Source organism: Berghia stephanieae, chromosome 1 (assembly GCF_034508935.2).
Source record: "Berghia stephanieae isolate SIO BIC M18660-M18661 chromosome 1, UCSD_Bste_1.3, whole genome shotgun sequence".
Taxonomy (NCBI): Eukaryota; Metazoa; Mollusca; class Gastropoda; order Nudibranchia; family Aeolidiidae; genus Berghia; species Berghia stephanieae.
The window spans coordinates 80,796,879-80,824,790 of record NC_088360.1 but is presented as its reverse complement, the minus strand read 5'-3'; the positions used below and the strand labels follow the sequence as shown (position 1 = coordinate 80,824,790).

General features: G+C 37.3%; 2 protein-coding genes across 2 annotated transcripts in view; one reads left to right on the top strand and one right to left on the bottom strand.

Annotated features, from left to right (window-relative positions):
* The window catches only part of LOC144958731 (ATP synthase F(1) complex subunit delta, mitochondrial-like), a 9,991-nt gene extending 384 nt beyond the window's left edge, over nt 1-9,607 (top strand). Inside the window, exons 2-4 of the mRNA XM_078890903.1 lie at nt 7,329-7,482; nt 8,443-8,531; nt 9,337-9,607. Of these exons, the coding sequence (XP_078747029.1) occupies nt 7,329-7,482; nt 8,443-8,531; nt 9,337-9,459 (366 nt within the window). The 3' untranslated portion in view covers nt 9,460-9,607. The remainder of the gene's footprint in view (nt 1-7,328; nt 7,483-8,442; nt 8,532-9,336) is intronic.
* Nucleotides 9,434-27,912, bottom strand: LOC144958721 (diisopropyl-fluorophosphatase-like). The gene is made up of 5 exons (XM_078890894.1): nt 27,563-27,912; nt 26,150-26,290; nt 23,033-23,164; nt 18,596-18,812; nt 9,434-13,421 (listed from the first exon to the last, which is right to left on the bottom strand). Exons 1-5 carry the CDS (start codon nt 27,737-27,739, stop codon nt 13,156-13,158), a joined length of 933 nt encoding a protein of 310 aa, XP_078747020.1. The 5' UTR covers nt 27,740-27,912; the 3' UTR covers nt 9,434-13,155.

The following is a 27,912-nucleotide window of genomic DNA, read 5'->3' as shown; positions in this document are numbered from 1 at the left end:
GGGTTCAATTAAAGATGCATAACTTCGTTATAAAGAGGAATATATCGCAGATATCTTGGCTTGGTATCATATAATTCGAAGTGACTATTCTCACCCCCGGGATGAGAATAAAAAATCGATCGAGCTCTCACTAGGTACTTTGGCTTTGGTAAACGTCCATTTGGCCCTCCAGCAGGGAGCCGATAAATGGCCTAGTGGCTGTGACCCGATTTTTTGGACTTTTGAGTGATGGGTCTCAGAAAAAGTTCCATAGATTTTTTGTTTATGGATGGATTTTAATGATTGATGTCTTATTTTCTTCAGGAGAAATTACTCTATCGTTTGGTGTAGTTTATTTTAAAATCAATGACAATTTAGTATAACTTTTTATTATGGATAAAATAGGGTATAATTTAGCTTTGGATAATTAAAAGATTAGAACTTGGTAAATCAAAATTTCATGCTGGCACGTTTATTTAACATCTTAACTTTTTTATAAAATTAAATTCAGGGCAAAGTTGTATACCGCATCCATGAAATTCGTTCCAGTAAAATCCTTACTCAAATCTTAGCGGCCATTTTAGACCAGTTTTGAAATTCAAATGGTGGTTACTACCGGAAATGCACCAATTTTCAGGTCACAAAGTCCGTCAGTAAATAACAAAGGCAAATAGAAGACCATTTTTCAGCCTTTAAACTAACATAACTTGTTTTCTGCTTATCTGATTTTCACAATTTTGGTATCATTAGAATCGTGTTGAAAAGCACTTTAAAATAATATATATTTCATTGAGCTCAATCCAATTTGAAATTTTTACCAAAGTACCTACTCTCACCCTCGGGATGAGAATAGAGGTCCTCGCCACTTCTCGCTATTCTCACCCCTGTTAACCAACAGGGATGACGACGATGATAATAATAATAATAATAAGAAGAATAAACTTTATCTCATATGAAACTCGGCAATCTTGTAGATTTTTCGATTCTAAGTCTATTTCTATGGTCAAATATGCGTTATCTTGATAAATTTCTTGTATGGAAGGAACAAAATTGACGTCACCCAGCTCTTTGTTATTGTTTTTAGCTGTCATTTTTATAATAAGGTCTCACCGAATTGTGTTAATCAACATTTGACATTACACAAGGTTTCGTGCCTTGATAACTTTATAACATGGGTGCAAGCAACTGGACCTCAAAAAGCCTGCAAGTCGACTTATGACCAGACATATAATCTGAAAAAGCCTGCAAGATTCATCTAGTCTTCATAATAGTCGTCCACAATTGTTGTATGTTTAATCCAAAGGTTGTAATGCAGTAATTTGTTAAGTTTCTTGTCACAAGTTGCACAATTAAAAAAAAAAAAAATCAATTAAATCCAAATCACAAAAAGCCAGCGACGTTTTTTTCGGGAATCCAATAGGCCGGCTGTAGCCGGCATTCTTGCACCCATGTGATATGTTATATCTGACTGGTAGATGTTATGAGTTTTTTTTAAAACTACATGCATAGCATCAATATTTGAAAGATATGGTTGTTGATATTGGAAAAATTAACGACAGAGGGGTAAGAAAGAGAGATATAAATTGAGACAGGGGAGAGAAAGAAAGAGAGGGGGGGGGGGGGGGGGGGAGAGACGAAATAGAAAGTGGAGGAGAAAGAGAAGAAGAAAATACCAGCAAATTAAAATAGAGAAAGACAGGGATGGGGAGAGGGCGAGAGAGATATGAAATATTGAGTGGACGAGAGAAAGGAAATACAAACAATATAAAAGATGTAGAGAAATAGAGTTTGGGGTAGGGGGAGGGAGAGAGCGAGAAAATATAAACAAGTTAAAATACCTAACGTAGGGAGAAATTGAGACAGCTAAGTCAACACAAAATAATAATGTGCCCATAAAAGGAGAAGTCCAATTCTTAGAAATTGGGCGAATCCATTTCGCTTAAAGAGAGAGAGAGAGAATCCCGTAGACAGATTTCCAACAATGATTCCCATATCTCAAGCCAGCCAGTCTACATTTTAAATGCACGACATACATGTTCACCCTCCTTACGTCCAGTACCAGGAGAGATTTGATGATCAGGTGAGAGTAGTGAGGAAGGGGGGGGGGGGGGGGGAGTGCTAAGCTGACCCTACACAGGGATGAGAAGAGCGAGAAGGGACGGCGGCTAGGCGAGGCTACCCTCCCTACCTGTTGGTTAATAGGGTTGAGAATAGCGAGAAGGGACGGGGGCTAGGCTACCCTCCCTACCTGTTGGTTAACAGGGATGAGAATAGCGAGAGGATGGGGGGGGGGGGATGCTGCTAAGCTGACCCTACACAGGGATGAGAATAGTAATAGTGAGAAGGGACAGCGGCTAGGCTACCCTCCCTACCTGTTGGTTAACAGGGATGAGAATAGCGAGAGGAGGGGGGGGGGTGCTAAGCTGACCCTACACAGGGATGAGAATAGCGAGACGGGACGGCGGCTAGGCGAGGCTACCCTCCCAACCTGTTGGTTAATAGGGATGAGAATAGCGAGAAGGGACGGGGCTGCATGTTCACCCTCCTTACGTCCAGTACCAGGAGAGATTTGATGATCAGGTGAGAGTCGTGAGGAAGGGGGGGGGGGGGTGCTAATCTGACCCTACACAGGGATGAGAATAGCGAGACGGGACGGCGGCTAGGCGAGGCTACCCTCCCTACCTGTTGGTTAATAGGGATGAGAGTAGCGAGAAGGGACGGGGGCTAGGCTACCCTCCCTGCCTGTTGGTTAACGGGGATGAGAATAGCGAGAGGATGGGGGGGGGGGGTGCTAAGCTGACCCTACACAGGGATGAGAATAGTAATAGCGAGAAGGGTTAGCGGCTAGGCTAGGCTACCGTCCCTACCTGTTGGTTAACAGGGATGAGAATAGCGAGAGGATGGGGGGGGGGGGGGTGCTAAGCTGCCCCTACACAGGGATGAGAATAGCGAGAAGGGACGGCGGCTAGGCTAGGCTACCCTCCCTACCTGTTGGTTAACAGGGATGAGAATAGCGAGAAGGGGCGGGGCTGCATGTTCACCCTCCTTACGTCCAGTACCACTAAAAGTAGTCACGAGAGAGATGATGATGATCATGTGAGAGTAGTGAGGAAGGGGGGGGGGGGGGGGGTGTTAAGCTGACCCTACACAGGGATGAGAATAGCGAGAAGGAACGGCGGCTAGGCTAGGCTACCCTCCCTACCTGTTGGTTAACAGGGGTGAGAATAGCGAGAAGGGACGGCGGCTAGGCTAGGCAACCCTCCCTACCTGTTGGTTACAGGGGTGAGAATAGCGAGAAGGGGCAACTACCTCTATTCTCATCCCGGGGGTGAGAGCTCGATCGCTTTTCTATTCTCATCCGGCACCTAGCCCTAGCCTCAGGATCTACGTACACGGTAACAGTAACATATATGATAACCTTGAATCTCGCCTTTAATGGATTATATTGTATTGTTTGATTTTTTAAAATAACACACACACACACACACAACATACAGGGCGAGGTCCATCCATTGCTTGTATTGTAGCGGCAAACCAGTTACCGGAGTTACCGTGTACGTAGAGCCTGAGGCTAGGTGCCCGGTTACCGTGTACGTAGACATTGCCTTGTTTGAAAATGTTGTATTCAGGGCTGGCGAGTCGGAGTCGGTTGTTTGAGGGTGGAGTCGGTTTTAGAAGTCCCGACTCCGACTCCTTAGCACTTTCAGACATTGCATTTTTATATCATTCAATGTGTAATATTTTAGATACTAGATATAGATAGTATCCAGGCCTATAGAATTTGAAAAAAATTACATTGGTATTAGCTAAAGGTGAACTATGCTTCCAAACCCCCCTTTCCTACCCAGCCTTCATGCTCTCGTGCTGTACATTTAAATATTTCAGGAAAGGGGAATATTATATTTATAATTCACTTTGAAAAATTAAAACTAAAACTATTACTATTAATTAAAACTTTTTCAAAACTAAAATTCACAAATAGTAATCTTTTTTGTGTGTTTGTTTTCATGGGAAAAGAGGATGTGTTTTATCTTTTAAATTTGATGATCATTAGTCAATATTAATGTGTTTATTCGGAATGAGCTAATCAGTCTGTAGCCAAAAAATGATGAAGAGCTTGTACTTTTAATGATGCAATATCAAATATGAAGCGGCTTGTATTGTTATAATACATATACTGGGGAAAAGCTAAAAGTAGCTGCGAGTGTTGGTTGCATATTATTACCTATTAATACTATGCTTGAGGAGTTGGAGTCGGTTTCAAGGCTGGAGTCGGAGTCGGAGTCGGTTTAAAAATAACCGACTCCGCCAGCCCTGGTTGTATTGTCATTGTTGAGAGTTGAGTGAAGTGAGTGATTAGACTTACGGGAGGCCTTCCGTAAGTCTAATCACTCACTTCACTCTCAACTCTCAACAATACAACATGATAGATAAATTCACAAACTGTGAAGTAGACTGATTCGGTTATGAACTAAAGTTATTAGAATTAGAGGTGACTGCAACCAAAGGGGAATGTGGCAGTCCACTCTAGGACTAGAGACTAGAGAGGTGGACCGGTGGAACTGACATTTTAGCAGCTCCTTTAAGTTGTCCGCCATACATTTAGATAGAGAAAAAAAAATTAACGCCCACCGTTAAAAGTAGTTTAGATTTGAAGATGCATTTGTTTTCTATTTTTTAAAAACAAAAACATTCGGTGATAATCCTTGAATTTCAAAAGTTACGTTTGAAATTATTTCGTAAATTTTCATCGTCCATGTCAATCATCATTCAATGGATGTCATCAGAAGAAGACCGGTTTTTAAAAAAAGTTTCTTTAGAAAAAAGATTGTGGAAGAAGTGTCACTAGATATGCATCAGTGACATGCACCACATCATCAGGCGGCCCGTCTACCTTTCATCTTCCTCCATGCCTTCTCCCCCAGCCCAATCCTTATCCCTCTAATCTCACGGTAGTGGTCATGGCAGTGGTGGTGGCGACAGTGGCAGTAGTGGTGTTGGTGGAAGAGGAGGTGGTGCTGGTAGTGGAGGAGGAGGTGGTAGTGGAGGGAGGAAGGGGGATGGTGATAAAAGGCCCTTTTCCTTTTATTCAATCAACTTGTCTGCTATGGAACCAGTCCTCCCTTAAAATGTACAAGAAATAACACTCTTTTTTTCCTGTTCCAATGAAAATATCTTCTGTTGACAGGTCGAATTGTTTGTAGCAGATAACAAATTTCTCAAAACGGTCGCGTGACAGTGTAAAATCAACGCAGGAAGTCTGGGAATGCTAACTGTCACTACTTCCTTTAACCGTGTAAACAACAAAATTTTGTATTGAGTTGACTCAACGGGTCAGATAGGGGCGGTATTTTTTAACAAACAAAAGTTCTGAAAACTCTCAAAATATATCTTGGAATTTTCTTTAATGTGAAGGCATGCTCAAGGCGAAGTGACATTAAGAAGGCATTAACTCTTGCCGCAGGATCTATGTACACCGTAACTGGTTTGCCGCTGCAATACAAGCAATGGATGGACCTCGCTCTGGGCATGTGTGTGTGTTATTTTTTAAAATCAAACAATACAATTAAACCCATTAAAGGCGAGATTCAATCTTACTTTAACCTAAGACCAGATCTTAGTATTAAAAGACAAGCTATGCGATTGTAGCTTAATTGGTGGAAACGATTTATTCTAGGAAAGCTATTATCTGGATGAAAAAAAACAAACCATTGTTACTGTGAAGATGTTAAAATTGCACGAACCGAACCATGTATCATAAAGCACATCTGTAACATCCCTTTGATCTTCATCAGGCAACCCATTGTTTCTTTAATCTTCCCCAATGCCCCCCCACCACCTCCCCCCCTCTCTCTCCTCTCTCTCTCTCTCTCTCTCTCTCTCTCTCTCTCTCTCTCTCTCTCTCTCTCTCTCTCTCTCTCTCTCTCTCTCTCTCTTTCTCTGTCTTGTCATAGTGTCATCCATTCCCTTTCACATCTTATGGTAAAACGAAAACTTTCTGCTCAGTTTACAAATACATGTAGTATTTGTCTCTCACTAGGCCTAGGCTAATGGATTAAAAACCAAGACATTGGGTAGTGGGTGTCTAATACCAAACTATAGATTCTCTGTTTGGCCAATTTAATCAGATATTTGGCCATCTGGCAACCCAGCTACTGCTTACGTTCTGTCTATAACAAACACAAAGAGTTGGGGGGGGGGGGGGTAGAAGTGAAATAAATCAAGGTTATAAGTTACCATGTATCAAGCTGAATGCCCCCCTTTGCCCCTCTCTCCCAAAGCATGGTACAAGTAACAAGGTTACCGTGTATGTTACGTAGATCCCGCGGCTAGGTGCCTGGTTACCATGTATGTAGAAACTCCGTAATGATTAATGTGATTGACTCAATGTAGGCACAATATGTCACAATTATAAGGATAAAAATTACGTCATTTTAAAACTTTTGTAATTTTTTTCAAAATTTAGAAAAGCAAAATAATAAAAGAAAAGGCATCTAGATAATTAATTTATCTATGTCTATGCCAACTTTCATCAAGATTGAAGGCAGTGCAGTATGTTTAATTTTGGCTGCCAATGACCAGCCATCTTTTCTCCGTGCTAAAGTCCTGTACCAATCAGTGGTCAGCTTATCGAGAGGCTGTTCAGTGGGAGAATTCCCAGTCACAGATTTTGAGAAGTCAAATCATCATAACTTTGGAACCGTTTATCCTAGATCCAAAAGTAAGGTATCATATTAAATGTTTTTTAAAGGCTTATCTGTATATGAAAAAAATATCAAAAACTACCCCGACTGATATTCACTGGAGTGAGGCAGTTTCTTTACACTCATTACCTACCTTGGCCCTGAGCCTTGAATGGAAAGCCTCCCCCAAAATGCACTGGGAAGGTAGGCACAAGTGGGCACTCTATGCACTTTTTCAGTCTACTGTTCTCAAGCCTGGGCATGAGCAGGGCCTGTTTTTATGACTGCGGACTAGCGCTTAGACTTAGTCCCTGACTTTACTAGGACTTGAAAGACTCCCTTTTTATGTGAGCTGACCAAGCAAGTCCCATACGAAAATCACAGCACCTTCAGACTAAGTTTTGCCAAGTTTTATTCTCTTGCTCAGGTTGGACTTTATCATTGGTCTCTGACAACACAGCATCAACAATTAAAGAGGTAAGAACCTAATATAGAGAAAATTGCACCATGCCTTGGGATTTCATCCCGATTTACTGGGTTTCTTGAGTGGAGAAGATCTCTATTTGGAGGTCCTATTGTATAACAATCAAAACAATAAATTGCTGTTTCGATGTTTGAATGTGCATTATTTTAATACATTTTACATCAAACGTTTTACTCATTCAGGTCTATTATAAAGATGCGAAAGTGAAGCAAATTGATGTGCCATCATTCAGTGGCAGTTTTGGTATTCTCCCCGACCATGTTCCCTCTCTGGCTGTTCTCAAACCTGGTGTAATTTCAGTCACTGAAGAAGATGGTTCCAGCAAAAAATTCTTTGGTAAGTTATGTAGATTGTAAATTATATATGAAACTTATTGTGTATCTTATTATGAGCTCTGGAAACATTTTCAAACCCTCACATATGACATGTGATGTGAAGCATAGGCCAATAAGGAAGAAACACTTTCAACATGTTTCACAAATGTCATCTGAGGCTCTAAATGATCATGCTAAATCACTACCTCCTCTTACTGTGGGTGACTAGATCTAATGTTTTATTCAGACTCAGACTAAAAAAAATACCCCACCAAATGGAATTGCATTGGCACTGTGGTAGATACTCGTTAAGGTTGATGGGCCTGGACAGGTGACAAAGTGAAAGCGACATTTACTTACGGCTTTCAAACCAGCATCGATATCCATTGATAACACTCCTCTTCATAACCTTAGCGAAGCTGTTATGAACAATGTCCGTCCTAATGCCAATCCAAATAGGGAAGCCTCAGTCAAACCCACTACACCTGTAATACCTGAGCCACTAAAAATCCTTACTGGTACCTAAATGAAGGAGATGAACATCCCTTAAATGCACCTGAACCTGAGGTAATACCTGCACCAGCTGTCACAATCGCAGCTCAAGAATAACAGCCTCCTGTTGCCTGTAAGGTCCCTGCAATGCTGAAGAGCCTCCTTCCATTTAATTAAACGAAAAAAATGAGAAATCATATTAGCTCTAGAGGCTGCAGCAAGCATTAAACACATAACCATGGTTGGGGGGATGGGGGTGTTGTAGGCTTATATGTGGTGTATTTGTATGTTTATGTTTATATATATTAAGTTGATTCATAGTTTCTTTATTTCTCAGTTAATGTCCATCTTGTCTTACATTATGAGTATGGAGGTTTTAAATGCTCAATAAACTTATAAGACATGTTAAGGCATTCTTCAGAAAGACTAATGTTGTCACTTATTATTTCTTCTATTAAAATTGATTTGGCCAATTTCTTCTCTCACACAGTGAGCAGTGGATCAGTGACTATAAATGATGACTCATCTATTCAAGTTTTGGCAGAAGAAGCCCATCCAGTGGACAGACTTGATGCTTCGGTAAGGGTAAAATGATTGTCATTTATAAAGTACACGGGACACATTTAAACCAAATGCAGGAGAACTGAAAGAAAAAAACACTAAGCAAAAAAAATTGTAATGTGTTTTTGTTTTCCTCATATGTTTTTATTGACACTATGGACAAACTTCTAGTGTTAAACCGAAAGACATCTGGCCTGTCTGGCCCCAAGTTTGTTTATATCGGTCTACTTTCAATTTTTAATCACATTCAACTCTCTTTTTTATCATCTTCGACCCTCCTCCACTCCAATACCCACACCCTTCATACCCCTTGACACCCTACATACTTGTGCAAGCAAATACACTTCACACACACACACACACACACCTATATACACACACACACCTATACACATGCCACCCTCACTTGACCCTTACCTTGCACCGTTCTTATGACCCAATGCTCACTGCTACTTGCCGTGTCTCGACTTCACTTCAACACTTATGCACACGTTCTTCTGATTGCCTAGCACTTAGCAATTCACACTTTCATTCTTTCCTTGGCTGCTGAGATTGTCCACAACCAAATGTGTGGTGATCTGACAAATCCCCGTCAGAGAAATTTGATTCCCATTTTATTACACATTTGGATAGAAGATATTTGGATATTAAAAAAAAACTTTATTTGAATCCATTTAATCCATTGCATGTTGTTAAATAAGCTTTTATAGTTAATGATAGTAGACAACTAGTACACATTTAGATGATTTCATTTAAATTCTCTGACTTTGTAATATCCCTCATTGTCATCTCTCTCTCCCTTTTAAATTAAAAAAAAAATCAGGCTATCCGCGAGGGCATGACGAAAGCACAACAAGAGTTGAGTTCAGCAGCTAGTGAGGTCGCCAAGGCAGAAGCACAGATTGCCCTGGAATGCTATGAAGCTTTACAGAAAGCTGTTGAATAGTTTTAAAATTATTATTTGTCTTTTTTTTTTTTTTTGTATTTGAATTTACATTTAGATGTTTCACATTGTATGTAGTGATGTTTGCAGATTGATAACAACATTTAAATGAGAAAGAGAGGAATTAAAATTTGATTGATGAAATCAGGAATCTATGTTTTCCCTTTTTTGTGGGGAGGGGGGCATTTATTTCTGACCCTTTGGTTGCGGCACATTTTCTTAAATTACATGACATTCCTGTACAATTTTAGTACATTCACTTCTGGAAAGAATTATGCACCTACAAGATGCAGGAGACCTCCAAAATATTATTATTATGTCACAATTCAAGACCGGTCACAAAATGAAAACGAATGAGTTGTTTGTGGTTTTCAAGGAAATAAATGATTCCATTGGTTGAGATATTGAATACAACTCACAGTAATAAACTCTCTTTGTGATTGTCATTTTGTTAATGACATAACATTTGGTCAGTTTCAGGCTCTGTGTTCAGGAAGGCTACCGCACAATGCAACTTGCTCTGCTTTCTTCTCTCTCTTATCTAAGTTCAATTTGTCGACACCTTAAAACTGTTTGTGGATGCCATTAAAAGTTTACTACAACAAAGGAGGACATAGCTTTGGGAATCCTGTCCTTGTTTGTTGAACCCATGACTTTGTTGATCATGTATTTGACACACACATGTTGCACTGAAGCACTTTTAGTGGAGATTTTGCGCAAGTATCTGAATAAGTCTTAGGAACAACACAGAGAGGGTGTGGGTAATGGGGAATAGGTCTCGGGCATGAAGTGAGGGAATTCGCCATCATTGGACATATGCGAGAAGGCCCTTGATACAAAGAGAATACGACAAATCGTAAACGATGAAAACAAGGCCCAGATGGAACCAGCAGCTCTCATTTCCGAGAAATCACCGCTAATGAAAGCTTGGGATAGAACCCCAGCTCCCCATCCAAAAAATAAAAATGTTCTCCTAATCACTGACAATGAAAATATCAGAAAAAAATAAACTGGAGACTTAGGTTTCTGGCATTATTGCTAATTAGATTTTTGGACATTGGTGTGCTGACTGACTAGCAAATGTCTAAGGATGTTTTTGGTTTTCCTTTTTAGTTTGTGTATGTTTTAGCGCTTGAGACACTTTGTTGTTTTTGTTTTTTAGGGTTTTTACAGTGCTTTCAAAACATCGAAAACGGGAGTATCAAAGTTTAGAATTACAATAAAATCACCCAAGAAAAAGTTATGGGGAATTGGTTCAAATAACATATTTAGATTCCAAGAGCATACCATCTATGTACTTAGTGAGATCACTTGAAAGTTTCATCCAGACACCAGCCCGATCAGTACATAACACAGAGATGATTTACAAGGAAAAAAAAAACACCTCCCAAAACTGACACTATTAAGTGAATGTATTATCAACCAAATTCAGTCCCTTAGTTTGTGGACAGAAAAATTCCAGTGACCTCTCCACACGGGATTGGTTACTCGATGTTAAGGCTTGTTTCTAAAATGATTTGTGTGATTTTAAAAAGTGTTTACATATGTGTTGTCCTCTTAAGAGTATTCACTGTTGGTTACAACCGAGGGACAGAATCTGTGATAACCACATTCACCTTTACCTCTCAGTCAAGGATTCTGGCAAGGGTCAGGACAAAACCAAGTGATCCCATTCCAATACACAGTTAGAAAGCAACTCAGAAAACATATTGGGGATTATAGGACACAGCAAGTGACCTGCCCATCATGGGATGTCAAAAGACCCCATCCAGCTTTAGAAACTTTCAGATCATTTCAGCACCAGTAAAAAAGGAATTTGAATGCAAAGTAAAAATGTTTAAATCTAGCTATCATTCATTAAGGAAAAACATAAGAAAAAGGGAACTTGTTCAACAGAGATCAGTGGTAGATCAAAGGATGATATATTATCTTTGTCACCTGTCTGTAACCACCAAAAGTCCCAGACACTCCACATAATACATCTCCCTCAATGGACACAATGAGATGGTTACAGTTGCAAAATCAATAATTTAATGTCTTAACAATGACAATCTTTAGAGTAGAGATGATTTACAAGAGAGGAAATATTGTTTTTGTTTTGTTTTTAAGGGTTTACGGCGCTTGCAACATATTAAGGTCATATAATCGCCAGTAAAAAGGGAGAAAATGGGAAAGTAAAGTAAAAAGTTTTAGAATTACAATTAAAGCATCCAAGAAAAATGAAGACAAAAGGGGAATTTGTTCAAATAGGAAACTAACTAGTCATTTGACTGTCTCCCTCTCAGCCAGGATATATTCATCTCTCACAAAAAGTAAATCCATATCAAAAGCAGACAGGACACTGGTGAATCCAAATTATGGTCTCGTTCCAAAGCAAGGAGAAATGAGACTATACTATAGAGGAGTTTGTGAAGAATTCATCGGGCCAGGACAGGTGGGGGTAATTCCAAATTCCCCTGCTCTAAAAAATTGGGAGTGTACTTCTAAATGACAATGATAATGTTTCTAGTTTTTATTAACTGGAGGGCGTTATTTTTATTATGCCAAAAACAACAGTGGGAGAGGCACCACAATATAAAATTATGTTGTTAAAGATGCCTGTCAAAGCTTGTTGAGGGTTTTACAGAATTTCCAGTGTGTTAAGCCTTTTCTAGATTTGATAAAATAGAAGGTGGTGTGAATGTTAAAAGATAGACCGACACATATTACTAATATTATTAGAAGCACAAAGAGGACTTATTCAAACGAAACGTGGGTAGATCTACTAAGAGCAATCCATCTGTGTCAAATTTGACACCTATTTAAACCATTCCGACATTAGCCCTTGATTTAAGCTGAGAAAAATGCACTCAAATGATTTTATTAGTTTAGTTTTACTAGTCAGTTCTCTCAGGTAATTGCTATTTTCTTGAAAATGCCTCGAAGATTACATAATTCATTATTCTAGATAAAATATAATAAATTGCAACGAATCAAAGAGTTTACACACTTTATTAGAAAAATTCAGCCATGCAAAAAATATAAAGCTGGGATATAAGTACATTTTAAAAAAGCCTTAACAAATATGTATAACAATGGTATGTCATTACAAAAAAATTAGTATAATGGTATAAAATAGAATATTTTAGATGACAACTGAGATGAAAGTAATTGGTTCTGGAATTCTGACTTGAACTAAGTTAAGCAGTTCAGAAACAAATAGCATATTTTTAATATGAAATTTAACAGCACAATTCTTATAAACATAAGTCTTTAAGTTTATCACAATACCTCTACATAAGACATTTGCATTAACAATAACAATAATTCATTACGTACTGGAAGCTTTACTCTTTTTGACAAAATTGAAGATACAGTGCAACACGTATTCAACAAATTCATGGGTTCAATGAATTAATACAGAATTCCCAAATTATGTCCTTCATTGTCTTAGTAAATTTTTCACTGCATCCACGAAAGGTTTCACGGTTTTGATGAACTAAACCGAGACTTAGGGCCACACATTGATTGGCCACTTGAATAAACTTTATTAAAACAAAAAAAGGAAATATTTTCAATGTAATAATGTAATTAATATTTAATTTGAGCAAAGTTATCATCTTTCAATATAATTAAAGTTAGCTGTTTCCTTTTTGGATGTTTTTGAATTGATTTAAATTTGAATCCTGCACTATTATTTTGAAGCATTAAAGTTGTGCGTCAGATATCACAATATTGAGGCATTCCTTTATGGAGCCACTGAAAATGCCAGAGTGCATTATTAGTATGCTCTGTAACATATACATCATTAGACCCTGGTTGAAAGTGAATATTGCTTGGCTTGTCAAAAGGGCATTTGATTCTTTTAACAGGATGGCCTCCACTCGGAGGAAATACCTCAATGAAACCACCTCCCCAATGGGCAACCAGTAAGTTTCCTTCTTCATCAAAATCCATCCCATCAGGCCCTGACTCACATTCACAGTCTGAAAAAAAATGAAAAAAATATATATAAACAGTAGAATTACTTTAAACCAAAATTTTGGGGACCTTCTAAACCATTTCGGTTTAAATTAAGTTCCCATTTTGCAATGTTTTTCAAGGGTAGTAACTATTTGTGACCCTCCGCCTCGAAACGGTATTAAGTCGGATTTTTCAATTTTGGGTTTTTGGTACCCAATCACAGCTTATTTTATGCTTTAAAATTTGATACCAAATTTATATATTTCTGATTATTTATTGTCGAGATATGACCGTTTGAAGTAGGGAGAGTGTGAAAACCAAGATTTAAGAAAATCGACTTTGAAGTGAGGCACCGTTTTCATGTACAGTTAAATTAATGGGCAAAGATAACTCCTTAGATACGGACATCAAAAATTTGACGAGAATAATGAAATTTGGCATGAGCTTAGCTTATACATTTACTAATGTACATACAAATTTTTGAAACAATTCAATCATTACTTTTGTAGTTATTCATTATTATGTAAAATGTTCTTAAACCAAATAAAACACTGGGGAAAAAAACGCCGACAATTGCTCACTTTTTCAAGAATTTTTGATATTTAAATAAAGAATCAATGAAATAAGAATTATTAATGTGAATTTTTTGTCTTATTTCATAGAGAAAATACGATTTCAAAATGCCAAAAGTTAAAGAAGGTTGAAATTTGAAAGTACAGTTTTGAAACTACGTGAAGCCGGGTGGGCAGGGAAAAAAATATCAAGAAAGAGGATTAGAGAGGAAGAGAGAGAGAATGAGAGAGTAAAATACACACACACACGCACACACACACACACACACAAACAGACACACATGAGAGAGAGAGAGAGATATAGAGAAAAACAGGAGCGAGAGGGGGAGGGGAGAGAGACTGCTTGTGTTAAGAGGACGCGAGGGAAATATAATAAAGATTGAAACCTGTATAAGTGTATGTGTGTGTGTGTGTGTGTGTGTGTGTGTGTGTGTGTGTGTGTGTGTGTGTTTGTATGTGTGAAAGAAACAAAGGGGAGACGGAGAGAGTGAGGTAGACATGAAGAAAGGGATGGAGGCGGAGCAAAGAATTGTAGGGATAGTTTAAAGAAAGCATTTTGTTACAAAGTAAGTCATAGTCAATCAACTGGAAACATATTGACCAATGAGATTGCAATTAAAGAAATGGACTGGTCAAATCAATCATTGCATTTTTTCCATTTTGAGTCAGATAACAGCTTGAGGAGGAGGGGTGGGGCTTATTGTGCAGTGACTTACATGAAAACATGTTATTGAATCTCTCGTTTTCCTTAGCGTTCCACCACATTGTCTAAAAAGAACCCCCCCCCCCCCCCCCTTTCTTTCAGTATACAAAGAAAGCACGACAAAACGAACATCTCTCTCTCTCTCTCTCTCTCTCTCTCTCTCTCTCTCTCTCTCTCTCTCTCTCTCTCTCTCTCTCTCTCTCTCTCCCTCTCTCTCTCTCCCTCTCTCTGTCTCTCTCTCCTTCATTTACCTATCTATCTATCTATCCACCTATCTATCTACCCATCCATCCATCCATCTATCTATCTATCTATCTATCTATCTATCTATCTATATGTCTGTCTGTCTGTCTGTCTGTCTATCTATCTATCTATCTATCTACATATCTATTTATCCATTAATAGGTTTGTCTGTCTGTCTGTTTATCTATCCATTTCATTTTTTAGTTACAGTTCATTAATTGTTGAAGGCTCTATCTATTATTCTGCTTTTGTACTTAAAATTAAATGTTTATCCTACAACAATCTCTGTAAGTGTAAGATTAGGCAACTGTTGTCCTATTAAGTCTTAGCATATCCTATAATTTCATGAATAATTAAAGAAGGACAAAGGAGGACCCCCACCTCAATCATTACCCAATACAGCTAGACACAGATATAAAAGCACGTGGTGTGTATCAAAATTCACAAACACACACGGATGTAACACACGCATGCTGACGTCATGAAGCATCGCCCGAGCATTATGGCCTACAGCCACAGCGCACGTGATGAACGTTGACCAATCAGAATCATTCATTTGTAAGGTTGTCAGGGAAAAACCTAGACTTGTTTACAGTTTTTAAAGTTCATTATTGGTTGAACCATGACATTGTGGAAACAGTCATACTTTCTCTGAGATAGATAAAGACACGCCCTTTGCTGTGATATCTTACATCTTATTGGTGGAGAAAAAGACTCGGTATTACTAAGCTTTGGAAAGGGTGGCTCTCTGAGAGAAAGTCAACTCTCGTTTTGAATGTGTCACTGATAGTTGCATTTTTAAACTTGAAATTTATATAACTTATCGTCAATGTTTATGTTGAATTATTATGTTTTCATGTAGAAAAATTATTGTAGTTTTTGAAACAACCAAAAACTGAAATTTGATAATTTTGACCATTTCCACTTTAAAACCGGTTTTCTTCGTTTTCCAAATCCCGACTTAATACCGGTTCCAGGCGGAGGGTCACATTTAAGGAATTTGCTCATGTAATCGTATCATGGGTTTCCCGTTAAATGGAGTTGTTGAATAAATGCCGTCTTCGTAACCATTAAAACATTTAAAAATTTTTTTTTTTTTTTTTTTTTTTTTTTTTGTGTGTTTTAAAAATATTTTTGGGGGTTTTCATTTTCAATTCAAAATTGTTGAAAGAGTTGAGTTCGGGATGCCGTGTAATTTACATATCTCCGTCTTGATCAACTTTTTTTTTCATCGACTTCACATAGTATTTTGATTTTAAACACCAACGTGTAAGCACAGTGCTTTCTTTTAGACATCTTTTAGTAAAATGCAAAGCTAAAATAAGATCGAAAGTTCTTGTGCGATAATTGATAATGAATGATGCGCAGCTACTCAGAGGTGAAGTGAAATCGAAATGAAAAGGCGTGTCAATGCTAAGCTGCCTACTAGGTACACATCTCTCTTTTGTTGAAAAGCCATTAGGTTCAAAGGCCTAATTACATAGAACCTCCCCCCCCCCCCCCCCCTCACACACACACATATAAACAAAGTGGAAATGAAATGACATGTCAATGGTAAGTTGTCTACCACCCCCCTCCTTATTGTCATGTTGAAAATCCAGTCAGTTCCAAAGCATCAACACACGAGCGAGAACATCTCTCTTGCGTGATTCTACACCCTAACTCTCCCTCTTTCCTCATTTTTCACCTGCCAGTTACCCGCTGTCTTCCTTTTCCAGCCTGTGCGATTGTGGTGTTGGCCAAGCCCAAGTGCAGTGATTGAAGTGTTTGCCTACCCCCCACCCCACCCATCACCCTCATCTTATACTTACGCTCTTTGTTTTATATCGCCGGGCATTATTACGGTGGCCTCCTTCCCGAATTTTTGAAGAAAAATAGAGAGAGAAAAAGGGAATGTGCTCTCAAGTTGTTCGGTTTAAAGAAAGTCCTGCTTAGAAGTATTTCGGGTTCATCGTAAGAATTAGTACAAAGATAATGAAGAAACTAGTACAATTTAATAAATTCTTTGCGGTTTAAGGTATTTTTCGGTTCAGCTTCTTTCGGTTTAAAGTAATTTTACTGTATATACTGTCGTGGCCAAACGTTTAAGACCAAAATAAATTTATTAAAAACATTAAATCTAAACCTTGTGAAACAAGGAGACATAAACAAACTCACTTCAAATGATTAAAAATATTATTTAATACCTTTACTGAATCCTTGAACCATATTTCAGTATTTTGTATGTCCACCTTTTGCTTTGAGAACAACTTTGATCCGTCGAGGCATGCTGGAAATCGGGCTTTGGCAGTATTCTGGAGAAAGCTCTTAACTCCAAACATTGATTGCTTCAACAAGATCTTTACTGTTCGCTGGCTGTTTGTCTGCAATCTTGTTTTCATGAAGTGCCACTAATTCTCTATCGGATTGATATTTGGACTGTTTCCAGGCCATTCCAAGGTCGTGACCTTGTTCTTCAAAAGAAAGTCCTGAACAATTTTTGCTCTGTGGCAAGGGGCACCATCGAGCATGAATATATTACACTGGTGTGACTGCAGTTTAGAATGTAGTTTGTCTTTCAGTAGTTCCAGGTATTTTTGGCCATTCATCGTTGTTTCAGGATCCAAAAAATATAGACCGGCTGTTCCTGACTTGGAAATGCTCCCCAAATCATTTGGCTTGGCGGGTGTTTCATGGTCTGGACTATATACTTTTCGTCATACCGTTTACAAGCTGGTCTTCTCACATTATATTTACGAACAACAAACTGTTGCACAGTTTATTCATCTGAAAACATGACGTTACATCATTGGTCTTCAGTCCAATGTTTGTGTTTCGACGCAAACTCCAATCATTTCTGTTTCATAATTCGGGTCAGCCTGGGATTTCGAGCTGGATTGTGAGATCGGAGGCCGAAATCATCAGTCAAGCGTCTTGACACTATCCAACGACTGACATCAACACCACATAACACGAGCACAGATCCAATTTTTTGGCATGAGGCAGCAGGATTCTTCGAAACCACTGTACTAATGACCCTATCAGCTCTGGGAGAAGTTTTCCTTGGGTGGCCATTTTTGTCTCTGTCTGAAAAAATGCCTTCTGAAAGGTACTTGAATAGAAGCATTGTGCATTGCAGTCTTGCTGCACCCTATCTTGCATGATAAGTCACGTTCTGTGTATCCTTCATTGAATAATGTCATCATTTGAGCCCTATATTTTACACATACAAACCTAGTTTGATCAGAATCCTGATCAAACATTTTCTCTATGGAGGATTCTTCATCAGAATGTTAACAGAATCTGTTACTGTCTGTCATTTACATGGAGATTGACTTGTGATGAATGATTGAGTAGAAAAATCAATTTGAAAAAGATCTTCAAAGATTGACAAATTAAAAAAAACAAAACCAAAATATTACTCTCCATTCCCATCCTATTTTGATGTCAAATTTCCATCTCATAAAAATTTAAAAAATTCTTGCTTATGAAGAAAATAAGACCTCAAACTGTTTTTAAAAAAATAATATCATCATATACATCAATTAGTGTACTATTATTATTATTTTATTTTATTTATTTATGTTTGTTTTTTAGTTGTGTTCTTTTATTCATTGCTGTTATAACAACACCTTAAATTATTTTGTCAATGAATGATATTACTATTACTCTTGGCACGATGCCACTCACAACTTATTACCTGGAAGTTTTCCCCATAAAACTTTGTTTCTGATCACTCCAGGCTCTACAATATCATAGCACCATAGACTCCTAGTCGGGGTTTCGGCAACAATTAATTTTTCTGGCTTCCTTTCACTGGTGTGGAGAACAGCAATGCCATTAGGGAATCGAAATCCAGTTTCAAGTAAAACAACTTGTCTGTCCGAGGTCAGACAATAGATTGAACCAAAACCTTCCTGAAAAGGGTAAAAATAGATAATGAAAATTAGTTTTGGCAAGTTTTATGATCAATTTCAATTTAAAATAAAAAGTCCTGTCATGTTGTTATGTCATGCCATATTAGAAACAGCAATACCATGTTGATGATATCAAAATTCCCTATCCATTAAATCTATTCTTGTAAATATAAAATGTTTTCCACAAAGTAAATGAATGAGATAATACAGCGGAACCCAGGTATAACAGTCCTGATATAACACGGACATGGTTATGACGTTTTTTTTCTTCTCTTTACATTTAGTAAAATTTATCGGAAATAGCGGGCACTTTTAAGAGCCTAATCAGTTATAACAGGAGCGCCAAAACCCACATAATATCTCCAAGTACAATGCAATAGCAAACATTATGCTCACATAAGCCTACAGCCAAATCAACAGAGAGATAGGCTTGGCCTAGTTCATGACTACTGTGAATGTGTGTGTGTGTGTGTGTTCGTGTGTGTATGTGTATGCTACATACTACTATACTACATTATTTTCTGTATAACATATGTCTTGCTGCATGCAGACAGTGCATAGCAGAAAACACACAACTGTCTGTTTGAAAGTGGTTGTGTCTAGCGTGTGTGTGTGTGTGTGTGTGTGTGTGTGTGTGTGTGTGTGTTTTAGAGAGAGAGATAGAGAGAGAGAACAGATGAGAGAGAGAGAGAAGATTGAGAGAGAGAGAGAGAGAGAGAGAGAGAGAGAGAGAGAGAGAGAGAGAGAGAGAGAGAGAGAGAGAGAGAGAGAGAGAGAGAGAGAGAGAGAGAGAGAGGCTGGCTGACGTTACTGGCTGAGATCTTTGCTTTCTCTTGTATGCGCACACAAACACGCATACACATATTCAAGTGAACAACAAGAACAAGAGGGCTGTTTCTCATGAAATTCTGCTATAACAGGTCTCAGCAATAACAATTTTAGACTGGCTCCACCATTACTGTTATACCGAGATTCCACTGTAAATTCTCTACCATAATAGTAATCTACTTTTTAAAAATATTCTGTGGCAATAAAACAAAAAAAAAGAGAAAAAGGTGAATAACCCAGCAACAATGTGAGCGTGGTAACTTGATCAAAGTCATACTCTGCAGTGGAGGAATCAAACTTAAGTGTCTTCTGTGAATACAGCAAAGACAATACTGTTTTTTCCTCCTCCTCCTCCTTCTTCTTCTTCTTCTTAAATCCTTCAAACAGACCCGACTGACTCAACATCCAACAACGCCGTCTCAGCTGGCTTGGACACGTCCTCTGCATGAAAGATGATTGCTTCCCCAAAAAGGCATTTGACAGGAAAACGGATAACAACAGACGAAAATAAGGACTACCAAATATGACGTGGAAAGTAACACTCGAAAAAGACCTTAAAACTGGGGAGATGACATGGTACGAGGCATATCAATATCATACATGGCAGCACAGGACAGAGAGGAAAGGCAAATCTGTATGGTCCAATGTGTCAAAGATACAGGAGGTACTAAGGTCTAAGGTAAAAATAAAGGGCCTAGAGCTCATATTGTTTGAGATGTTGGTTCTATATAAATGTATACCATTATTATTATTATTATTATATTATTATTATTATTATTATTATTATTATTATTATTATTATTATTATTATTATTATTATTATTCATTTAATCCTTTAAATTCCTTGTGGAACATATAAATAACAATGTGGAATTGAATGCAAGCTTCAATTTAATTACGAAACAGATTAAATTGAAGCTTACATTCAATTCCACATTGTTATTTATCTCTTCGAGCTTCAAGCAGCAACATTTACATTACTTGTGGAACATAGGGCTTCAGCAGTATACCTCCACTGTATTCTGCTCTTTGTCTTCTTCTTCATCTCTCCCCAGGACATTTCAGCCAATTTCACCTCTTCATCACAAGATCTTCTCTGTTTTTTCTTTGAACTATTATAGTGCAACCTCTGGATAACGACACCCCTGAAGAACGACAACCCCTGGATAGCAAAATTGACCTCTGGTCCCAAATGTTTTGCTATATGTTATTAGTAATACCCCCCCCCCCCCGCCCAAATATCGACATACATTTCAGTAAAGCCCCTGTTTAGCTACATCGTTATAGCAACAAACGGTAGTTGAAAGCTGACCTTCGTCATCTCGTACTCTTAACCAATAAAAAAGGCCTTTTTTCCCTTCCAATGAGATCGTTTGTTACCCACCAATCAGAACACAAAATGTTTACTACACTGCGTGGAATCAGCACCAGTTCATATGGAACCACAGCAAAAGAAGATTATAAGAGGTTGGAACTCTCAAGAGTCCATTTCCCTTCCCTGTTAACTACCTTTCTGAGATCAGTGATGGAGGTTAAATGATATCAGGCAATGCTGTGTCCAATGGGGAGATTTTTTAATAATTATGGCCTTATATCATAATACACGATAGGATAGCCGGGAAAACAATAATAGTAATAGCCTCTTTCATATTATTGTTTTCATTTAAAAAATCAATTGTTTTTCTAAATATCAGTCCAAATTTGATATTATTGCGGTTAATACCTAGTTGTTTTTTATAATTTATAATATCGTAAGATGTAAATCTACTAATTTTAAGTGCTTGTAAATTTTGGTGCACTTAAAAATTTCGGTATTCAAATCTCATCATCAACATCGCATGGATTTTAATTATATAGGGGAATTAGGGACACAAAACCCCCGAATTGTGCAAATTAGTGATGAAAGCATGATTTTTTAATGAAAAAAAGTTCGTGATCTAAGGTTTAAATTGTGATATATAGAACCACTTTCTCATTACTCCAAGATATCAGCAATTTAAATCCTGTAAAAATTCACGGTGGTAATGAAACTTGCCGCCTTCACAACGACATTAATTTTCACAAAAGCGCTCCTTTCTGGAGCCATGCTATATATAAAACATTCAAGTATGAGAACAGAACAAAGAAAAGAGAGAGAGAAGGGAGAGAGAGAGAGAGAGAGAGAGAGAGAGAGAGAGAGAGAGAGAGAGAGAAGAGAGAGAGAGAGAGAGAGAGAGAGAGAGGAGAGAGAGAGAGGAGAGAGAGAGAGGAGAGTGAGAGAGAGAGAGAAGAGAGAGAGAGAGAGAGAGAGAGAGGAGAGAGAGAGAGAGAGAGAGAGAGAGAGAGAGAGAGAGAGAGAGAGAGAGAGTCCATAAATTGTCAGAATTAATCAAGATGTAAAGCAAAGAATGCTGTGAAAGAGGTTGCACCCAGTCGTATGTTCACCGAATCAGGTTCAGAGACAGACTCCAGCCTGTCCTACCAGGCCTCGACAGCTAACCTTCCAGTCCTCATAATAAAGCTATACTACCGGCACATACGGTTCCTATATCACATAAAGTCACATTTTTAACAATGATAATTATTTAAGCCAAAATAATCAACCGCTTACAAGGCTAAAAATAATATATTATTAAAGCGCCGATTTGTCAACAAATATTTCATGGATTACGCCCCTTTGTTTTAATATAGCTCATATAGGCGGATTTTCATCTCCCTATTTTACACTGTTAGAGGAATTTCTCAATACCAAATTTGGTGCTTTCATCACTAATTTGCACAATTTTACCCTAATTCCCCTAGCTATTAATACATATTAAAAGTAGATGTGAGCATCTGTGTTCTTTGTGGCACTTGATTTTCTTGATTTGCTCCTAGTTAAAATCGTGTTGGAGCACTGTTTACGATGAAAACACATTGGAAAATGAAAGTGTAACTGTTATGCCCTTAGTAAACAGGAGAAAGACACATTCTAATGTTGTTAGGATGTGTCTTCTCTCAGGCACTGGTCTGCACATTGCACTGTATGTATTCACGGGTCTCACCACACCCCCTTTTGTGCCATCATGAGAACCTTGGAATAATGACATAATTTTCTGGTCCCGGGCAATGCCGTTATCCAGGGGTTGCACTATTATTATTATTATTATTATTATTATTATTATTATTATTATTATTATTATTATTATTATTATTATTATATTATTATTATTATTATCATTATTATTATAATTATCATCATCATCATCATCATTATTATCTTAAAATCAATTTATATTTTAAAAGAAATCCAACAACAATAGAATTGTCATGGTCATTGCTATGTATTATGACTCATCCCTCGATCAATGCTACTTTAATCCTAGCCCCAAATCTTATTGAAATATCTCGGCATTTCTGAAACCAAAATGTACCTCGAAAGATCTCTTGTAAGGGCTTGATGCAATTTCTCCTGCAGGAGCTGTGACCCATAGATTCCCGTTGTAATCAAAGCTACAGTCATTACAGCCCTGCATTCTACGACCTGATGAATCAACCACTGAAACCTACAAGTAAAATTAAGGAATCTTTGGTTAAAACGACAAAAAAAAAAAAAAAATCAATTGTAGTTGTAACATTAAGTGGTATCTCCCAGCACACTTGAGCAATGCATTAGAAAATATGTAAGAGTATGGTGAAAATTGCTCAATTTTTTTATTCTAGTTAACATTTATAAATTTTATTTTAGTAAAAAACGATGGTGTGTGTGTGTGTGTGTGTGTGTGTGTGTGTGTGTGTGTGTGTGAGAGAGAGAGTGAGAGAGAGAGAGAGAAAGAGAGAGAGAGGGAGAGAGAGAGAGAAAGAGAGAGAGAGAGAGAAAGAGAGAGAGAGAGAGGGAGAGAGAGAGAGAAAGAGAGAGAGAAAGTGAGAGAGAATGAGCTTTCCAAATGATTTTTATTAACAGTTTAAGTTATGTTCACCATGCTTCATCAAATTGCGCATTCAAATAAACCTTTGAATCACATCTATATAGCACCTCTCCATGCTTTATTGCCATGGTCTAAGCACTTTGTTTTATTTATTTCTCATGATGAACAATGGATGCTATAAAATCATGATTCACTGAGAAAGAAAAATCCATATAAGAAACAAGCATGTGTGTGTGTATACCTGCATTTATGTGTGTAAGTCACTGCGTGGAATCAGCGCTATTTCAGTTGGAACTCCCAAGGGACCAATAACCCTCCCTGCTCGCTACCTGCATGAGGTCATTGGAGTTCAACTGGTATCAGGCAGTGCCGTGTCCAATGGGGGCAATTATGGATATTTATGGTCTTATAATATGTCTGTATAGCGGGAAAACAATAACAGACTCTTTCACTTCATTATTTTGATTTGAAAAATCAGTTGTCTTTCTAAACATCAGTGAAAATTTGACATTCTTGTGGTTAATAGTTTTCTTTGAATATCACAAATTGTTGATCTAATTTTAAGTGCTTGTAAATTATGGTGCACTTAAATAAAAAATTTGTTATTCAAAACTCAGCGGCAGTATCTCAAGAATTTTAATAAATATCAAAAGTACATATATGCATCTATGTTCCTGTGCAATATTATCATTGATTTTCTTGATTTATTCATGGTTTTGTAAGTTCTGTATATTGTTTTTACCAATTCCGTTCCTCTCAAACAGTTGTGTTGATCATAACAGTAAATTGATATGATTGTGGTAAAATAACTCATAAAGATAATATTTTATTGACCAGTAAAATCTAAAAACCAATATTGTGTATGATTTCAATATCTCAATTTACTATCAATCTGCCTATAAAGTATGACTTCTTTACAAGAAAAAATCAATCACCCAACAAGGTTACTGGACATGCTACAAATATTGCAGTATCAATCATCAATTACAACTAACACTAAGCACTGGTACTGTTAAATTAAATGATTTGCTCAAACAGACGGACATAGTTTGTGGACAAAAGAGGATTCAAAAGTATGAGGGCATATAGTTTATTCCAAGTAGTAACCTTTTTCTCCTTATTGACCAACTACATTCAAAACGAACACACTGTCCATATAGTTTATATAGAATCATCTCCTTTCCTCCAAGAATACACATTTAGTCATTGTCTTATAAAGTCATCTGATATACCATTGAACTCCAGTCAGTCAAATTTAGAGATAAAACAATTGAATAACAACCAGAGTCAAATCAGTACAACACCACAGGCATACCACAGCAAGATCATTTAATTTTTGGGAAATCACTGCCATATATATCTGGACGCTTCAGTCTATAAAAAGTTAACACATTCACTTGTGCACAAAAGGAGAACTTGAACTTACATTATATTACTTATTCAACATGCAAGAATACCCTAAACATTGACACCTATATGACACTATAAAGTCGGCATTTCCTGAGACAACCACACAAAAGCAGTACCGTATACATCTTCAAACTATAATGCCTAACAGTCATAAAAAAATATAATTTTGACTTAAATCGTAAGGGATTTAAGTATAGAAAAAAGTTATCAAGCCATTAAAAAGTTGACTTTCAAATGTGCCCAGAACTCATAATATTTAAATCAGTTAAATGCTTAAAAAATAATATTAGTATTATTTTCGTTTAATGGTTTATATTTTATTCCTAAACTGATATTTGGACATAATTCATGGCATGGAGTACTATGGGAGAGAAAATAAAGATCTCACCAAGTCATGCCAAATAAGAAATTTACAATAAAAAATTCATATCTTTTAAGGTTTTACTGCCCGGACAACAAAACTTGGCATGTGTCAAGATCATCATTTTTACTTTATAATGATGCTTGTTTCAATCATTTTCTGCCGCTGGGAATTAAATTATTGATATGCAAATTACAACAAATTAATTTCATTGATAGCTCAAAAACCACTAAATTGACACCTCTCTAATGAGCAGCCTTAAGAGGATAAATTATTATCAACCATGGCATTTGATGAAAGAAACCTTTGCTTTGCTTGTGGTGAGGGAACAATTTTCATATTTGTGTTAGCAACTGAGCAATACCATAAAATATTGCAACAATTAATTACCATCAGAGATTCCTACTGACCGCTACCTGTTCCACCCATGGGCTGACCCCACTAATGGGGTCAGGTTGACCTAGCACTGAAATACCGCTCAGAGGGGAAAATGCCACGCAGTGAAGTGTGTGTGTGTGTGTGTGTGTGTGTGTGTGTGTGTGTGTGTGTGTGTGTGAGCATTTTCAGTCAATTACAGGTACATATCAATTTTTCACCAAAGTTGGATAATAATTTGTAAACCGATGACTGAGGAATCAGTTTGATTTTCTTAAAAAATGATTGGTCTTTAGCTGAATGTTTCGGGTATTAAACTTGTTAATAATAATATTTCAAACATGTTCCAAATAAATGAGTAATAGCCTACTAATACAATACCACACATTCATTACTCCAATAAGACTATTAAAATCAAATGGTGCCATATTCCAATGTATAAACGAAAGTGTTAAATTCTTAGTTTTCCATCTAACCTGTTCAAAATCACCATTGGGTTTTATGTGAAGGATTCCAAGTCTCATATCAGCAATGTAAAGACCACCTTGTTTGTCAGCCTGACATCCTGCAGGTATGCCTCCGTGACCATTAATAGATGGGGCACACACCAATGATGACTGCAATAAAACAATTTACAGGCTTGAGCAGTATAAACAAGAAAAGGAAATGTCCTGTAAATTTTTTTTTAATGATTAAATTTTTAAAATACACTGATCGGAATTCAGAAATTAGAGATATCCTCCACATTGCATTATTGTTGTTGTTATTATTATTATTATTATTATTATTATTATTATTCTTATTATTATTATTATTATTATCATTATTATTATTATTATTATTATTATTATTATTATTATTATTATTATTATTATTATTATTATTATTATTATTATATATTATTATTATTATTATTATTATACGGAAATGCAGAACATGATATCAAGCACAGAATTCAAAAGGCAAACCAGGCTTTCGGCATGCTGAAAAACTTTTGGAAATCAAAGCAAATAATGAGAAAGACAAAGCTGAAAATATACAAGAGCAATGTTTTAAGTGTACTGCTTTATGGAAGTGAAAGCTGGAAAATGACATCCTCCTTAATACAGAAACTAGAAGCCTTTCAGAAAAGTGTTTAAAAAGAATTTTTAATTTATTTTGGCCTACAAAAATAAGAACAGTGGATCTATTAAAGAAAGCTGACTGCACTAGCATTGATAGCCAAATAAAAAGAAGAAGATGGCGTTGGCTGGGTCATGTGGCCAGAATGGAAAAAGGGTCACTACCCAAGACAGCCTTGTACTGGACAGCAGATGGGAAGAGAAAGCGGGGAAGACCCAAAGAAACCTGGCGAAGGACCATGGAGAAAGAATTAAAGGAAGCAGGCCTGTCCTGGAATACAGCCACCGCAAAAGCAGCCGATCGCAAAAAATGGAGATGTCTGGTGGATGCCCTATGTGCCTCAAGGCCCGAAGAGGATTAAGTAAGTAAGTATTAGACCATCTATTATTATTATTTGAAGATGTGTAGTTCAGGATTGGTTGGGATTATGACATATCGTAGCCTGTTCTTTACTCATATCACGATGCGTTGCTGCTGACAATTAAATAAAATTAAATTGAGCTTTCATTAGCGCAATATCCACTAAACGTGCTCAGCGCACTTTACAAAGGTTCCCTGGCCAGCACCAACATTTAACATTTAGGACGGGACATGACGCCTGTTAGGCGATATTATATTTTTTCGGACAAAGACAACGCTGTTAAAGGCCAGGTACTCATCTTACACCTGAGTACTGTGAGAGAATGTGAATAAAGAGCCTTTTCCAAGGACTCAACTATGCGAAAATGGTGGTCATAATGGCCGGATACCATGAAAAAAAAGCTAACCTTTCTGTTTTTCAAGTCCACTTTCAATACTTCCCCAGCATATTGTCCATCCTTTTCAACTTCAGGTGCTACCACGAAAAAGTTTCCGGCATTGTCGAAAACAGGCCCTTCTGAACCCGTTACTTTGTCGATTATTTTTGTAAAGTCTGGTTCAACAATCTCTGTATGTGTAGACATTGCAATAAAAGGTCCCAACTGTTTTAGTGCACTTAAAATGAGTGAATTGAAAATTATTAGAGGCCTGTGTGTGTTTTGTTTACACCTGATCAAACAGGTAATAAATAAATAAACTTAGCGAGGGCAATAGCCTAACTCGAGGGGGCGGGTCACGATCAGCTGAACTTTGTCGT